The sequence below is a fragment of the Oculina patagonica genome, chromosome 10, assembly GCF_052425735.1.
Source record: "Oculina patagonica isolate OP01 chromosome 10, crgOcupat, whole genome shotgun sequence".
Lineage (NCBI taxonomy): Eukaryota > Metazoa > Cnidaria > Anthozoa > Scleractinia > Oculinidae > Oculina > Oculina patagonica.
This window is the reverse complement of record NC_135767.1, coordinates 4939203-4956396: the sequence shown is the minus strand read 5'-3', so window position 1 is coordinate 4956396 and position 17194 is coordinate 4939203. Positions and strand designations below refer to the sequence as shown.

The window sequence follows — 17194 nt, the reverse complement described above, 5'->3', positions numbered from 1 at the left end:
AAAAATATTCTATGAAACTACAAGAAAATCTCCAAGAGTGGTCGCACGTGATCATTTGTGGCAGTACCCAGTGCAACACTACAAATTATTGGACAGGCAAAAGAGCAATCTGATTGGTTGGTTAAGTTATTGGCAATCTGAACTAGCTTAGTCGTGTAATAAAAATTGTAAAGCGATTAAAGAAGGTAAAAACGATTAGAGTGTTACAGGTTTTCTCTTAAATGTTTTACTCAATCCTTTTAATTTTACCCAAGTTCAAGACAGAGCTGACTGTATGGGCGGCCTTAACAGCCAAAAATACAAACAATGTAAACGGTCAGAATTAATAGAAATGGTCTCATTAGCTTGTCCTTTATTTGTAAGTCGGTGTAAATAATTTCGAAAAGAGGTAGTTTAAATGTAGTTGGACAGGTTGTCTTTTGTGAAATGAAAATCGAATACTAAACCAATAAATGGTTTAGAGAGTTTAGAAACTGTGTAATCGTCCGTGTCGGAATGGTACCGTACAATACTGGCCAGTCTAAGTGTGAATGGTATTAAAAAGCTTTTAATTGCATTTCAACACAGACTTGGGGCGCTTTCCATTCGACCAAAAATTCTGGTTTGAGTTTCCGGAAAATTCCAGTGGAAAATGGAACAGCATTTTCCAACTTTTCCGGTTGACTGCACGGAAGGCAAAACAAAATTTACATATGGTCAGGTAGTGCGTCTAATATGGAAATTTCTACGGTGCATTAAAATAATGCACTGTTGCCGGTTTCCTGCACATATAACTCGATATTTTTGCAAGTAAAAAGCATTCCGAGCGCTGAAAATAAACGCCATGAATGACATCGTGGCTACAAATAAAGGGACCTTTCAAAAGGCACACTACAAGCAACGAAAACGTCGCCAACCCAAAAAGTTTAATGAGCAAAACAATGGCGTAGCCTGCACGCGCGTTATAAATATTTGTACATTTCTTTGCTGCCGCCTGCAAAACAACAACGAAAAACAACCGAGTTGACCAAAATTTTTTATTTGGAGTTTCAAGAATGCTTCCTTAACACATGTACCTGCTTTCAGCTGCACAAATCGCTAAATTTTCTGCCGAAGGAACTCAGGCTGAGTGTAAAATGGTAGCTTTTTCAAAAATTTCCGGAAAAGAGGACAACCTCGCAAGGTAGACCCAAATTTTCGAAAACAATTTCCGGGAACTTTCAGTTCCATTTGATTTTGCTTGTGGAATTTCCGGAGTTTTCGGTTAAATGGTTCGCATTTCGGAAAGTCAACACTTTCCGGATTTTCTGGAAACTTTCCAAGCAAATTTCTGTACCATTCGTCCTTGTTCCGAAATTTCCGGAATTTTTGGTCGAATGGAAAGCGCCCTTGGTCTTCTTTATTTTCACCATATATAATGGTAAACTATGGACTTTATATTTACGCATTTACATATTACATTTTAATTTAGATAACCTTTTTAGAATACTGATTAACTTTCACAACGTCCGTCATCGCGACGCATTTCGACTCGCTTCGCAAGTCTGAATACTGATTGGCTCAGCGACGTGTCATCGACACTCGACATCGCCAACAGGAGCAGAATGTTAGATAGACCTCGTAGCACATCTCATTTAGAGCATAGTTGTAATCAGCTGAGTCGCGGCTTTAAACCCAACTTCTCGCAGAAAGGTGAGTTCTCACTTGGTTTTGTTGTAAACCTGTTTCTGTTATACCTATTGCGTGGTAGAACTGAATAGTAACATGGTCTCACTGGAGAAAGTGGTAATAGACAGAACGGACAGGCATATCTTTAAAAACTTTGTATATTGCGGATACCTCGACTTAGCTCTCATTACTTGCTATTATTTTGTCCAGTTAAGACATGCGTTTACAAATATATAAAAGAGTCAAACCGGTATTAAGTGGACACCTTATATTAATAGGCGGACATGTACAGTAGCCAATAAGGTCCCATAATCTATTTTTCCTTATTTACTGTTATGCTTGCTACTGTCGGGGACCTGTCGACGGTGATAGATCCGTCAGAAAGTTAAGCTTTAGAAACTGCCAGCGAGGCATTCATTTCAATTACAATGCATGTACGTCGCTCTCTAGGTATAAGGGAACGGTGCAGCACTGAACGAAATACAACAAACGTTTCACATTTGTTGGATTTTCTTAGCTTAACCGCTTTATTTAACAATTGAAGAAATAGAAATTGGCCTCATGATGTTATTGTTTTGCTTCAGTTCCATTTCTATGCTAATTTAGTCTGAATTGAATGGGAACTCATGGCAACCTCGTTCCCAGGGTTTACTCGTTGCCGAGAAGACCCTGGGGACGAGGTTGAACCATGGAAACGCAACTGATAGGGTAATTAATAGCTGTAAGGAGGAGAACCTTAATAAAACATCTTCTCTTCTTATATATAGTAGTTTCAAAAGAACAATTCTTACACATTTTAAGCTTTATTTATCCGAGTGGGCCCGAGCAATTTAAATGCTACAGTGGAACCTCGATTTAACGAACCTCTATATAACGAAGTCCTCGGTTTAACGAACGATATTCTTTAGCCCGTCCAAAGTTACAGTAAAATGTATGGAACAGGACCTCGATATAACGAACCTCGATATAACGAAATCCTCGTTATAACGAACACAATCCAGAAGCCCAAACGTAAAATGTACCTCGATATAACGAAATAATGTCAACACGGGACAAAACATGAATGCGAAACAGACCAATAAGGGTGAAAATCCTCAAATCCTTTAACAAGAGAACAAGTTCAAATACATATTTCCAAATCTATATTCATGTATTATACATTATAAATGTTATTTTCAGAAATCGATGACATCCGGAAATTCTGAGTAACAGGAGCCCATTCAACATAACAGCTTTAAAAACTGATTAACTAATACCTCGATATAACGAACATTTTGGTTGTATTTACGCAAATTCGTTACATCGAGGTTTTCGATATAACGAACCCTCGATATAACGAACAAATTTCACCAGTCCCTTAGCACTTCGTTAAATCGAGGTTCCACTATACAAACAAATAATTCAACTGACAGGAAGTGTACCAGTTGCGCATGCCCGGCAATTTTCAAACGTGGCCGAAAAGTTGAACTTGGGTCTACCGAGAAGCAACTCTAGCTGGTCTTATCGAGACTTGAGCAAGACTAGTGGTCCAACTAATGGTCAGAACGAGACTTTGACTGCCTCAGTTCGAACATCATCAACTGTAATTTTTTCTTATGCTGGGCACAAAGCCAGGAGACTGCGCTGCATTTAAAGAGATTAATTTGAATTTAAATTCAAATTAAAGTGTTCAGATTAGAGTGTTACAGGTTTTCTCTTAAATGCCACGAACCCTAGCTGTTTTCTCTTGTTTTACTCAAAAAGACTCTTAAGGGGTCCCGGGAAGCTGTATCCAAACATCTCAAAGTTGGCTCGTAACATCTGACCAAGGACGTTAATCCATTCTATAGGAACCTGCGAATAATAACTGAGCATAGAAGAGGCTGTATCGGATATATTTGACATGTAAGCATTGAAGAATTTTGCCTGTTTAGCTGATAATTTTGCTGCCTCTTTGAAATCTGATAAATCTTGATCGAAAGTTTCGTAATGGCCTATAAAGTCATACTTAACAGCACACATTCCACAAATATTCACGTAATTGTCCCAGTGCCAGTCCATAACCGGGGTACTCTTGCTGCTTCCTTTGGTTACTAAATATTCAATGAATTCACGAAAAGTGATGTCATGGAGCTCTTCAAGTGCACTCTGGGAAGCGTTTGGGCGAAAGTTCTTTAGGATTTCTCTACCATGAAATTCAAGAATTGGGCGGTCTCCTATTCTTGGGTAAAGAAATTTGTCCTTGTATGCAGAGAGAATGCGCTCGAAAGGCTCACGAACGAACGTGAACTTGAAATATGTTTGCAGCATCTGCTTTTGCTGGTGTGGAGAAAACGTTTCCAATCGTAACTGTCCAGGTCCCGTACGCGTGTTAAATTGATACAGCATCTGCCTCCACTGTCTGGAAGCAACCTTAGGTGTTATGCAGTAGAGTATTTTGAGAGACGGGATCACTGCTATATGAAAAGGGTCTGGCATGTCGTTGTGGCCGGTCTTTTCACAGAACTTGTCAGCCAGTTGTCTGCGTTCGTCTTGCCGCAGCTCTCTTAAAGTATTAAATCTTATTGTGTCCTGAAATTTAAAGAAAAAGAGAAAAGGGGCATCTATTACCCTATTTTTTGTATAACGGGCAGCCAATATTTTCATAAGTTGGAAGTACCTTTTAAGCTCTCCTTTTTCACAAGAAAAATAAAATTTTAGAACATTCCCAGGTTTAGCAACAACGGTAGGTTTCTTTAAATTAATATAATGAATAGTAATTTTTTTGGTTTAACGATGGAATATTTAAGGAAAGGACTAAAGAAGAATCGTCTTTCATATGTAGGTATGTGTATATTAGATTTCAATCAGTCAGTAAAACATTCATGCATGACTTCCATTATGATTTTATTAAAAAAGAGAGTGGTCCACCCAGACCCTCATTACAACCGCGTTCATCCCAAGTACTTATTTGCACGCACATTCATAACAATTAGTCTGCAATAGTCTGAGTACCATACCTACAAATATGAATCCTGTTTTATCGGCCTCTCGATAAGACTTTGCGCTGAGGAAATATATCAAAAAGAAAAGAGGTGTCGATTAATCCTATGCTTATTGACAATGCTTCTACCCTACGTTCCTGCAATTATTCCACGGCCAACCGGCTTCATTAAACCGATCACCAAAACAGCAGTGGTCACTATGTGCCTTTTCAACTTGCTGTAGTTGCTTGGGGACAAGGGACAAAGGACGGAATTGACGCTATTCAGCGCGAACACTTAAAACGTTTTTGAAAGACGTTAATTTTCTGCCGGGTTTTATAAAAGTAAGGATCTGGACAAAGTTATTTTCGTTATAGGTACTGTCGAGATATTCATATCTGCCACTTAAAAAATATTCAATTTAAGTTTACTTTAATTGTCAAATTTTTCATAACGCAGTTAATTATTGGCCAGTTTGTGTTCGATAATCCGCGAAGCCTTATCTGCATATCAAACGCTTTTCTACCGATGCAAAATTTAAAAGCTTTTAACAGTTAAATTTTGCTTCCGTAAAAAAGCGTTCGGATATACAGATCAGAAATCCAAGGATTCAACCCTTTGAACGTCAAAATAAAGTTATGGAACAGAATAAAGTTGCTATTTTAGGAATCTTATTCCAGGAATTAAAAGCCATAAATTTCTAATTGTTTGACCCTTGATCTGTACATTTTTAAAAGGACGACTGACGACGGTTTCGAAAAAAAGACGATAGTAAAGGTATTTTTATTTGCTAACCACTGTTAGTCGCAGTGTTTAGATATTTGAACAGTACACCAAGTTAAAAATACTCTAAAGGTGGTTATGGGCCGAAAATATAAGATAAATATTTAATTTTCATTTAACTTTACTTTTTTCTAGAAAAGAAGATGTTGTTGCCCAATATCTTCGACTGCTTTAATTGCACATTATAAGGGGCGTTTTTAACACATCGTGTCAGTTCGATATTACTGCAAATTCTAAATTGTCAACAAAATGCTTTTTCTTATTTGTGACTTATTTGATCATGAACACTTACCTAATTCGTTGTTCAAGTTGTTCTCTCTTGTTTCATACCATAAGCGGCATATTCTAACGAACAACAACATCGCAAATGTTAAAATAATCGAAAGCAAGAGTTGAGTTTTCGTCTTCATTTTGGCAAGGATTTCACGTGACCGTTTTTCCGCCTCGGCCCCAAGATATAGAGAAGCGCGAAGCCTGAATCTTTGGTAAGGTCAGATATCAACGAAGGGTACAAGTCCTTGCTAAAAAATTCGGCGACACAGCTTACCGAGCTCGACGATCATGCGCAGAATGCACGAGCTTTGCACCATAACGACCATAGCTGTTCCCCGTGTTTTCCTTTTGTTCGTATTTTGTCACCTCTAGCCCAGCTAACCATAAAAAGTTCCAGTCAAAATCCGGCGTGGATTTTGTGGATCTGTTTTCTTTTTGTTTTTCTTTCGTTTCTAGAAGTTTATAATATTTAGATAGAAAGAAAAAATTCATTTTACGACAGATTTATCGTGCCAGTCTACGAATTAAGTTAAAATTTTGCGGTGGCTTAGAACTGAAGAGATCATTAGCGGCGCGAATCTTTTGATAGTAGTTTCCAAGCAATCGTAGACAGACAGAAGCTATTTTCTTTCCGTTAACAATTTAATATATATACTTATACATTCGCGCGTTTCTTCACCTTTTGCGGTAAAAGGTTGCAGCCTGGTAGCCGGAAACTCAGTTTTTAGAAAACTTTTAACCAGTTAACCAGTTTTTTTTTCAATTTGCTTTTTATCTCTGTTTAAAGACGAGTGATGTTTCACAACCTTTCTTATGAAAATGCGTTCAATTTGCAAGATAATGAACGTGCAATTGCAAGTCAAACTCATTCACATGGCTTGTTTCCTTTGTTTTTCCAGGCTGGTAATATTGAATAAACCTTCTAACTATTGAAATAAACTTCTAAAATAATAATAATAATAAACTTCTAAGTACTATCTAAACCTTGTAACTATTGAAATAAAATTTAAAAAATTTGTGTTAAAACGGGATTCTGCGAGGTTACAAATGTTAACCAAAAAAAAAAAAATAAAAAATACTAAACCAATAAATGGCTTAGAGAGTTTAATTAGAAACTGTGTAATCGTCCGTGTCGGAATGGTACCGTACAATAAAGGCAATAAAGGCCAGTCTAAGTGTGAATGGTATTAAAAAGCTTTTAATTGCATTTCAACACAGACTTGGTCTTCTTTATTTTTACCATATATAATGGTAAACTATGGACTTAACGCATTTACATATTACATTTTAATTTAGATAACCTTTTTGGAATACTGATTAACTTTCACAACGCCCGTCATCTGAATACTGATTGGCTCAGCGACGTGTCATCGACACTCGACATCGCCAACAGGAGCAAAATGTCAGATAGACCTCATAGCACATCTCATAAAAACAAAGTTGTAATCAGCTGAGTCGCGGCTTTAAACCCAACTTCTCGCAGAAAGGCGAGTTCTCACTTGGTTTTGTTGTAAACCTGTTTCTGTTATACCTATTGCGTGGCAGAACTGAATACTGACATGATCTCACTGGAGAAAGTGATAATAGACAGAATAGACAGCCGCATCTTTTAAAAGTCTATATATTCCGCAATACCTCGACTTAGTTTTCATTACTTGCTATTGTTTTGTCCTGCTAACTAAGACCTGCTAAGCAAGGCATGCGTTTACAATTATATAATAGAGTCCAACCTGGACAACCTATCATAGTTAATAGGCGGACATGTACAGTAACCAGTAAGGTCTCATAATCTATTTTCCTTATTTACTGTTATGCTTGTAGACTTGCTACAAGTGCGACTCTTTAGTCTTGAGCAACGAAGTAGGCTTTAGAAACTGCCAGCGAGGCATTCATTTCAATTACAATGCATGTACGTCGCTCTCTAGGTGTGGATGGTGTTGCGCTGGCTTGTGCAGCACTGAACAAAACACAGCAAACGTTTCACATTGTTGGATTTTCTCAGCTTTATTTTAACAATTAAAGAAATAGAAATTGGCCTCTTCATTTCTAAAATACATCATCAGATGACGACTCTTAAGCTTGTTATTGTTTTGCTTCAGTTCCATTTCTATGCTAATTTAGTCTCAACTGAATGGGAACTCATGGGATCTCAATTGATAGCTATAGGGTAATTAATAGCTGTAAGGAGCAGAACCTTAATAAAAAATTTCTCTTCTTATATATAGTAGTTTCAAAAGAGCAATTCTTACACATTTTAAGCCATATTTATCCGAGTGGGCCCGAGCAATTAAATGCTACAAACAAATAATTCAACTGGCAGGAAGTGAACCAGTTGCGCATGACCGTCAATTTTTAAACATGGCCGAAAAGTTGAACTTGGGTCTACCGAGAAACAACACAAGCTGGTCTAATCGAGACTTGAGCGAGACTAGTGGTCCAACTAATGGTGAGAACGAGACTTTGACTGCCTCAGTTCGAACATCATCAACTGTAATTTTTTCTTATACTGGGCACAAAGCCAGGAGACTGCGCTGCATTTAGAGAGTTTCATTTGAATTTAAGTTCCTTTGTGCCGCTTGATTGTTCGGCTGAGGGTTGGACTAAAATTTATTGAGCTTTCTGTTAGTCTTAATTATGTTCTATGAAGGAGATATAGTTGTTGATTACTAGAAAAATAAATAAAGTTGGGTTTGGTGAGAATACCAACATCTACAATTGTCGACTTTGATAGTAAGGAAAGGATTAAATACCGTTACTAATGTTTTTAATGTTCCGTCCCTCGTCTACTTTCTAATTAAAGGCCCACATTCACCCTAGATGCATTGCGCGCCAAGGAACAAGTTTCACCCTGCTATTTTACGTGGAGGGTGTTGAGTTGCTTCAAACTTCTTCCATCCTTGTATTTTCGGGGGAGCGGGAATGGCGCAGTGGTGAGAGCACTCGCCTCCCACCAATGTGGCCCGGGTTCGATTCCCGGACCCGGCGTCAAATGTGGGTTGAGTTTGTTGTTGGTTCTCGTCCTTGCTCCGAGGGTATTTCTCCGGGTTCTCCGGTTTTACTCCCTCCGCAAAAATCAACACTGCTAAATTCCAATCCGATCGGGGATTCAGGGCCACAATGAAAACTACTGGGACACCGGTTTTTTTATTATTATTTTGAGCTAAGTAGTTAAAACGCTTTTCGGATAAATCAATTTGACTGCATGTCTTGCCATCGATTTTTATTAGTAGTTTTCCAGTTTGGAGCGATTTAAGATAAGAGCATGCTTTTCAAAACAAAAACAAACGGGCGCATAACATACCGGTTGCAGGTTGGCCTTTAAAAACCTTTTTTTATTGAGGTTTCTTTCCATGCAATTTGAAAGCTTTTTTTGCTTTTAAAAAATGACTGAATATCACGACATAACATCTTTAATAATTGTGTACACTTCTGTTTTGCCCCGCGTTAAAAAATCGCTCTCTAAAACTATTAAATGTATATTAACAAACAAAATTTTAATTTGCAAAGCCTTATTAAAAACGGTTAGCTCTCGCTGTGATTGGTTTAGCTAGTGTATTTTACTTCGTGAGAGCAGATTTGGACTGGGAGCGTTGTAAGAAAGATACCTATTTTTGAGTTACGAACCGAGTTACGAACTGAGTTATGAACCTGGGGCGGAGGGGGGGGGGGTTGCATTCCCTGTAGTGGACTATCCGGGGAGGCTCCGAGTACCTTTTTGAGGCTGTAAGTATATAACAAGATGGGAACTTCACGAGTCGAAGTATTTGTAAGGGTAGGGGAAACTGTCATGAAAACGACCTTTCAAAATATTTCGAACAGACCCACCAAACGGACAATTCTTTAAAGGTTATTCAAGTAAAAAATTAAGAAAAGAGATGCGGAATAACCCTTCTGTAGATGAAAGGTGCTAGTTATAATTATAAAGCTCGTCTTTCTGTAAGAAGTTGTCTTGGATGGAAAAGTCGCAAGAACTTATTCGAACTACATGTACAGCACAAAATAACGATAAACTGTACTTATACAGACAATTGGCCGAACGACACAATAGACAAACAATGCGGCCAGCCCCAATCTGCTCTGACAAATTACCCTACAAAATCAATCAGGCTTTACGAGTTTTACATAATTTGTCGAGCCGTCCTGACCTCAAGGAAGAAAAATTAATCAGCGAAGTAACAGCGTATTTACAAACACAACTTCCCACAGAAAGGTGAGCTTTGTTACTTACTTTATTACTTACTTTGGAGGATCTACAGTTTTAGCTTTTCGTACTCCAAATTTTGCAAGCAGAACTGAATAACAACACGCGCAAACAATAGAAATTAAAGCAAGGTCAGATAAGTTTAGGTTTGGGCAGCTGTCTATTGTATACACCGCAATACTTGTTTATTAATCAGTTAATGCGTCAAAAGGTGGAATCCTCGAGCAGTCTTAGTTCAGAACAACGAAAACTCTACCAAGCTAGTTTATTTCTTACTGAGTGCTGCTTTTTATTTAGTCAGATCTATTGAAATTTAAATTCCCTTTTCCCGCTTGACTGAGAGTGTGTGACTATAAAGACGGTTAGCTGTTGTTATGTTCAACCATAAGTTGATCATAACCTTTTACTCTGAGGAACTGCAATAATGCAAACATTTTTTCCAGGCACGTAAGACCTAGCTTCACTATTTCCAGGTTAGTTAGCCCGCAGATGATGGCGGGCTTCGAGAGCTTTACCGCATGGTAAGCTCTTGTTATTCCAAGCAAGCCGTTAAGTCTTTAGATTACAAATTCCGACTTCCTTGCTAATCCTTTATATGGCTCCAGTATTATTTGAAAGCGTCCGTCGCCTCTGCTTTCCCAAAATACTTAAACTGGTGCTTATTTATTTTTTGGTGTTTTGTGTAATTTCTTGTCGTTTTGTTTTCGCTAGTTTAAAAGTCATAAGCACTTGGATACTATGCTCAAAAATTTGCATTTCAACTTATTCTCAAGGGTACATAAAAGTAGATAATAACAGAATCCTTGATACGCGCAAACATTCTTCTCTTCAAAGCGCAATAATGTTCAGTATTAGCCATGGCAACGCCACTTAGATTATTATTTCTGTCAATTAACGCAAGTCGGGAAGAGGTTTAAACCAAGCGCGAAAGAGGAGACAAGTTTTTCGCTGGGCCCACAATAGTAAAGCTAATATTATATTTTTGCAAGAAACCTACTCCACGAAAAGTGTAGAAGAAATATGGAGATCAGAATGGGGTGGTAAAATCCATTACAGCCATTGATCTAGTCATTCCCGGGGTGTGATGATTTTATTTAACCCAAAACTCGACTTTCAAGTAGATAATACTATCGCTGACAAAGACGGGAGATACTTGATGCTTGAAATCATTAATTAGAGAAATAAATAGTTTATGCAGCAATCATAAATTGCAAGACGTTTGGAGAAGCCAACATCCAAACCAATCACAATAGACCATTCCCGATTTACCCTTTGCCGAAACGAGTCTACGTGCGAAACCACTCAAATGAAAGTGAGTTTGATTTGCATGAAAATGGACTTGTAGGTGAAACTGATTTTCATATGAATGGTTTCGCACGTAGACTCGTTTTGAAACAGAGGCAAGATATTATGAAAGTAAGAAGGCAGAAAATATACCTGGCATAGCATTATTTATCGACTTTAAGAAAGCATTCGATACACTTGATTGGAACTTCCTATTTAAGACACTAGAAGCGTTTAATTTCGGTCCTCAAATTCAACAATGGATTAAAACCTTTTACAATAATTGTTCCAGTTGTGCCATCATGAACAAGGGATACGCCTCCGAGTTCTTTAAAATTCAACGTGGCGTACGCGTACGGCAAGGATGCCCGCTTTACGGCGCTCTTTTTGTACTTTGCGCAGAAATATTAGTTAATGCAATTCGACGAGACAAACAGTTAATGGAATTAAAGTTTTTGACAAAGAATTTAAAGTGTTACAATACGCAGATGACACAACCGCCTTTGTTGCTGACCTCCAGTCAGCTGGAAATCTTTTCAAATTGCTTCAAGCCTTCCAGAAGTGTTCCGGTCTTGAAATAAACACAACCAAAACTGAAGGAATGTGGTTAGGTGCGAATTGGAACAAAAGACTAAGCATTTTGACATTGCATGGCCCTCTGAACTAGTTTTCGCACTTGGAATCCATTTAACGTACAGCGACGAGGTCTCCCATCATAAAAATTTCGAACAAAAGCTCACTTCCATGAAAAATCTACTAATATAAACATATGGTATCCAAGGAACCTCTCATTTTATGGTCGTATAACCATTCTAAAAACTCTTGCGCTGTCTAAACTTATCTACAACACTTCTATGTTATCGTTTCCGTATTCCTTTGTCAAGACGGTCAATCAGACTATCAAATATTTCATCTGGGGAAAAACAGCAAAAATTAAGCATACTGCTATGATAGGTCGAAAGGAGAAAGGAGGACTTAATATGCCTGACGTTGATATTGTTAACACTGATTCTCTCAAAGTCACATGGATTAAGCGATTAAATGATAGTCCGCACGACGCTAATTGGAGACACATTCCTCTAGAATACCTAAACAATGTGGGCGGCCGATTTCTTTTTGAATGCAACTATGAACTGAAGTCTCTGAAAGTAAACATACCTCTGAATTTTTACAAAGAAGCCTTAGAAGCATGGCAAAAAGTAACTTGTTCTACTTCCGAATCCAAAGAGCAAATACTAGAGGAAATTATATGGAATAACAGGCTCATTACAATCGACGGATCCTCAGTCTACTATAAGCAGTGGCATGAAGCTGGTGTTACTAAAATCGGTGACATCTTCAAAGGGGACTCTTTCTTAACTTTTAACGATTTTGCATCTACGTTCGGTTCCAGATCATGCTAACTTTCTGAAGTATTATGGCCTTTGCCACGCAATCCCTAAAAAATGGATGAATCAATTAAAAGGAAAAACTCTTTAAACAACATAATTAAGTTACCACTAAATAAAATTTCTTGCAAAGCTGCGAGCCAGATGTTCGTAAAAATGAAATTTTAAAAACCTACGGCTGAAAAGAGGATGAAACAGGCTAATTTCGATGAAGAAACAATACGACTTAACTTACTTACAGTATTCCCTTTAAAGTTACTAAAGACATTAGACTCACTATTTTACAGTTTAAGATTATCCATCACATTTTGCCTACTAATGCCACTCTTTTTAGGGATTCACTTGTTCAACAGGAGCAATGCCATCTTTGTAATGAGAAACAACCCTTGAAACACCTTTTTGTAACATGCTCTTTTGTACAAACTTTTTGGACTCAGTTTGCTCTCTGGTGGAATAGAACTCAGACTTTATCACCTTATCAGAACAGGATATAATCTATGGGTTCACTCAAGATCTTCCTCGTCGCCTTGGTTTTAACCTCTGTTTAATCATTGCTAAATATTTTATTTATACTGCGTCACGAAGAGAAGAAGAGTATATCTGGGAAGCTTTTTTTTTTTTGCTATACTTAAAAGCCACCTTGAAATTGAAAAACATAAATCCAAATCACCTCTTTTTGTTTGTTTGTTTGTTTGTTTGTCTTGTTTTTTTTTTCGCTTCTACAGTCAACTCTCTCTAAGACGGACACCTTCGGGACCGGCCGCAGCTGTCCGTCTTAGAGAGGTGTCCGCCTTGTAGAGAGTCGAGGTAACATGACACCAGTAATTCTGAGATAATAAAGCTAAACTTTTGCACAATGCAACAAACATTTGCTAACTACAACAAGATTAAAATAATAAAAGGAACGTATCTGCTTGTTAAAGCAAAAATTGAGAGTTTCTACAAACTGTAATACTGTAAGTAGAAAACGACTTCTTTAGTGTCCATACACGTAAACAGAGAAGTAATCCGTTAAAGCGTCATTGTTTTTGGTAAGTAAGCTTGGTATACACGTGTCCTTAGGGCGCTGACTAACTTTCCTTTAGGTCGATACAAAGTTTGAAAGTATTTCACTAATAAAACATTATAAAAAGCACCTCTCAAGTGTCCGTTAATGATTTCAAAGTGTCCGTTGTCCGTCTTAGAGAGGTGTCCGTCTTATAGGGAGTTTGGTTACAGAAAAATGACTGAAAAACGGCAGGGACTATTACCAGGTGTCCGTCTTATAGAGGTGTCCGTTAAGAGAGAGTTGACTGTATTTCTTTCTATTTTTTTTTGTTATTTGCATATTTCTGGCCTTCCTTTTGTTGTGTAGCATTGTACAAGTAACGTAGCCTTATTGTGTACGTAGTAGTAGCATCAGTGTGTAATCGTAGCTTTAGTCTGTTAAAACATAAGTTTCGTAAATATTGTAAGCATAGTTAATGTTAGTACCGCGTCTTAAGTTTTTGTAATATCTTATATATATGTAAGTATTAGTACGTTTGTGTTGTAAATTAAAAAAAAATAATGGAAAACTCTTTAAATGTGGAAAAAGTCTTCTTGAAAGTTTTGCCTGCTGCACTCTGCCTAAACGAACTGTTTTAAAACAGACCCGTGCTGGCCCACCCCCTCCTGCAATGATTTCATAGCTCAGTGCTCACACAGACGAGGTCCGCGAGGAATCCAACCTAAAAATATTCAACATGTTTGCAGCTGGTCTTCAAAATTGATCACACCACACGACATCAAGATGGCCGCGAGAAGACTGCCACGTTCGTTTAAAAAAATGACACATCATGCGGTTTTTAGCAGTAGTCTGAATAGTTGACGTATTAGAAAAAATTGTTTCTGTGAATATTTACTAGTTCATGAGGATGAAATAACAGAAGTAAGTTTCAGATGTTTACATCTATTTTTAGCCGCCATCATGTTGTGCCCCTGCAGGACACTAACAACGTTATCGCGTTTTCATACTGAGCTCTATAAATATGACTTACGGAATACCGTATATACGGTATTCCGTAAGGGAAATGGTCCGAACTATTGTACTCAGACAGGACCCACCATTCTGCAAAAAGACAGGTGGTCTCTTCATGCCCCCCCCCCCCCTCCCCACCTTAAAAGGTGGTGTCTTGTTTGTATAGCCCCCACTCTATCAGGAGTAGAAACTAAGAAAAAGATTCAAATATCCTTGTGCCATTTCTCCAGCAATGCAAGCTTCATACACACCCAATATGAAAGTATTAACTCAAGTTTTGAGGCCAATAAATTTTGTCCATTTGGCTAATCAGACAGGTGATATCTTGCATAACTCCCCTACCCCTACACAAGGTGGGTCCTCGTCGAGTCACACTTGTTATGACCACTTCCCTAATTCATATTTATAGACTTGAAACTTGGCCAATGTTATCTTTTAATCTTCTATATCAGTTAAAATTTTCTACTTATTTTACACTTTTTTTTGTGTGGGGTGGAAGGGATGAAAATCTTGAGCAATATTTTGGTGACTTTTTAAAGTGTTTAAAAAATTGGGATTTCAAGCAGAATCGATAATTCTGTCACCATTTTACTCAGAAAAAATACAAACATTTTTAGTTAAAATATTTGGGGGTTTATATAGGCCTTTTTTAAAAGCGCCAAAACAGTAAACTGATGTAATAAATCGCTGCCATTCTATATCAAAAACACATCATGCCTATTCTGTATTTAAATTACAGAATGCCCATTCTGCCCATCAGTGCATTCATTAGGCCTAAAAAGTGCATTTTCATTGGGTCCATTTCTTTGAAATTTTTATGAATTTTACAATAACAATTTCTGCAAAGATAAAGAAAAGACTTTCTTGGAAGATCGCAAAACCGAGTAAAACGATGGTATAAGATAATACTTTATTGTTTACCACGTGAAAATAAATAGTAACCATGCTTGATGTTTTCAGATTCGGTAAAAGCTCTTTGCATTTTGAGGAGACCTTATAAGAGAGAGGAGAGAAAGGGGGATATTATAAATCATATTAGCTCGAATTAGGGTACATGTAAACATATTGCAAAATCGGACTTTCTAGCGCTTTCAGTGATGTTTAGCAAACCATTTCTAACAAAAACGTAACAATAAAAAGTAAATGTGGTAGAATATAAACTTTAAAAGCGTCGAACTGCTTTGTTTTCTTGTTCATACATTGCCCGGTTTAACCATCTAGAGAAGGGGGGGGGGGTGCACGTAGGATGGGGTATTTTTTTAAAAAAAGTAGAAGTTCCAGAAAGGGGTTTTTAGAAAGGAAGCTTGAAAAGACGGAGTAAAGTTAAGTAAAAAGTAAAGTAAAACTTTATATACACAGGGTGGCCCATTCAGCTCAAAGGCTGGTCTCCATAGGGGCCCTGTATTTTAAAAAATTAAATTATATTAAAGAATTTTCATGAACTATTTACATTTAAAAAGCCTAATAAAAATACAATACTAAAAATTTAGAACTAGGGAGGGGCTAATCTATTTCTCATAAGTCTTAATTAAATATAATAACTATTTATTTGTGCCTAGATCTGTGGATTTATATTTTCATTTTCAGAAAATAACCAATGGCTTCCAAGAGATTTCATCTGCTGTTTGCGTCACTGTTGGTAATCAATGTTTTAGTTCTTTATATTATCAGCAGCAAAACAGAAAATAAAGCATCCAGAATTCCAGAAATACCATCATTTAAAGAAAACGCCCGTATCTATAGCAGCATCTTTACTCCCACTTCAACACAGAGACTTAAAAATGGTAAGTTATTAATACCGTGAAAGAGGCGGATTATGGAAATTCAGAAACAATAGGCGGGAAAGGGAGCAGGGTATGTTGCTGGAAATTTGAAAATCTGGGATTCTTTGAGACAATAAAGTTAAGGTAATGAAAAACGTAGGGGCATTTTGCGTGCAGGGAAATGTCGCAGAGACATGTCGCAGTGACAAAATCACAACATACTCGCACAAAAGAATAGAAAGGTTAGTACAATATGCCCGGGGGGGGAGTGCTCCCTATAATGGCTAATATAGGTAAATGACTGGGGTACCTTTTCTGTCAAAATGGTATATAAAAGGGTAAGGGGTTGAACATCGGGGCAGAGCCTCCCCGTATAAAACTATTTTGAGACACCCCCCCCCCCTCCACCACCGGACAATATATCCCTGATACGTTTTCTTGTGTGTACATGTTGTGTTGTAGAAAAGATTGCCATTTTAAAAAATATACAGTTCGTCATATTTTCAAACCTTTTTTCGATATGTTGCAGTCAATTTTTAATCTCAGTTAATTTTTTTTATTTTAACTAGTTATTTTTTATACTTGGTTAATAAGTAAAAATGTAAAACACCTTCTCTCCCTTGATGTCTCATAACCACCGCCTCCTCCCCCCAATCCTTACTAACCCTCTCCTACTATCTGCTATTATCCCCCTATCCTAAGTACTATCATCTACCTTTTTTTCTATTTACTAGCCTGCACTGGATTTGAACTCTCAACCTCGGGATTTGCCGTCCAACCCCTTATCCACTTTGCCTCGTTGGAAACGTTGGGTGAACCACTATTTTCTTAAATATATGACTACAACCCATACGCTAACCCTAACCCTATTATTTACCAAGGATTAAAAGATCAACAAGTTGGAAAAAACTAAC

General features: G+C 37.5%; 2 protein-coding genes and 1 pseudogene across 3 annotated transcripts in view; 1 reads left to right on the top strand and 2 right to left on the bottom strand.

Annotated features, from left to right (window-relative positions):
* The window catches only part of LOC144628301 (uncharacterized), an 84296-nt pseudogene that overhangs the window by 30744 nt on the left and 36358 nt on the right, over positions 1 to 17194 (bottom strand). The gene's annotated exons all lie outside the window — the stretch shown is intronic.
* Positions 1 to 17194, top strand: part of LOC144628340 (uncharacterized) — a 63216-nt gene that overhangs the window by 41855 nt on the left and 4167 nt on the right. Inside the window, exon 2 of the mRNA XM_078486442.1 lies at positions 16105 to 16301. Within this exon, the coding sequence (XP_078342568.1) occupies positions 16115 to 16301 (187 nt within the window). The 5' untranslated portion in view covers positions 16105 to 16114. The remainder of the gene's footprint in view (positions 1 to 16104; positions 16302 to 17194) is intronic.
* Positions 3379 to 4179, bottom strand: LOC144667433 (carbohydrate sulfotransferase 11-like). The gene has a single exon (XM_078528847.1). It carries the CDS (start codon positions 4102 to 4104, stop codon positions 3379 to 3381), a length of 726 nt encoding a protein of 241 aa, XP_078384973.1. The 5' UTR covers positions 4105 to 4179.

Coding starts and splice junctions, on each gene's coding strand:
- LOC144667433 (XM_078528847.1), bottom strand. CDS start 4,104: ATGCCAGACCCTTTTCATATAGCAGTGATCCCGTCTCTCAAAATACTC.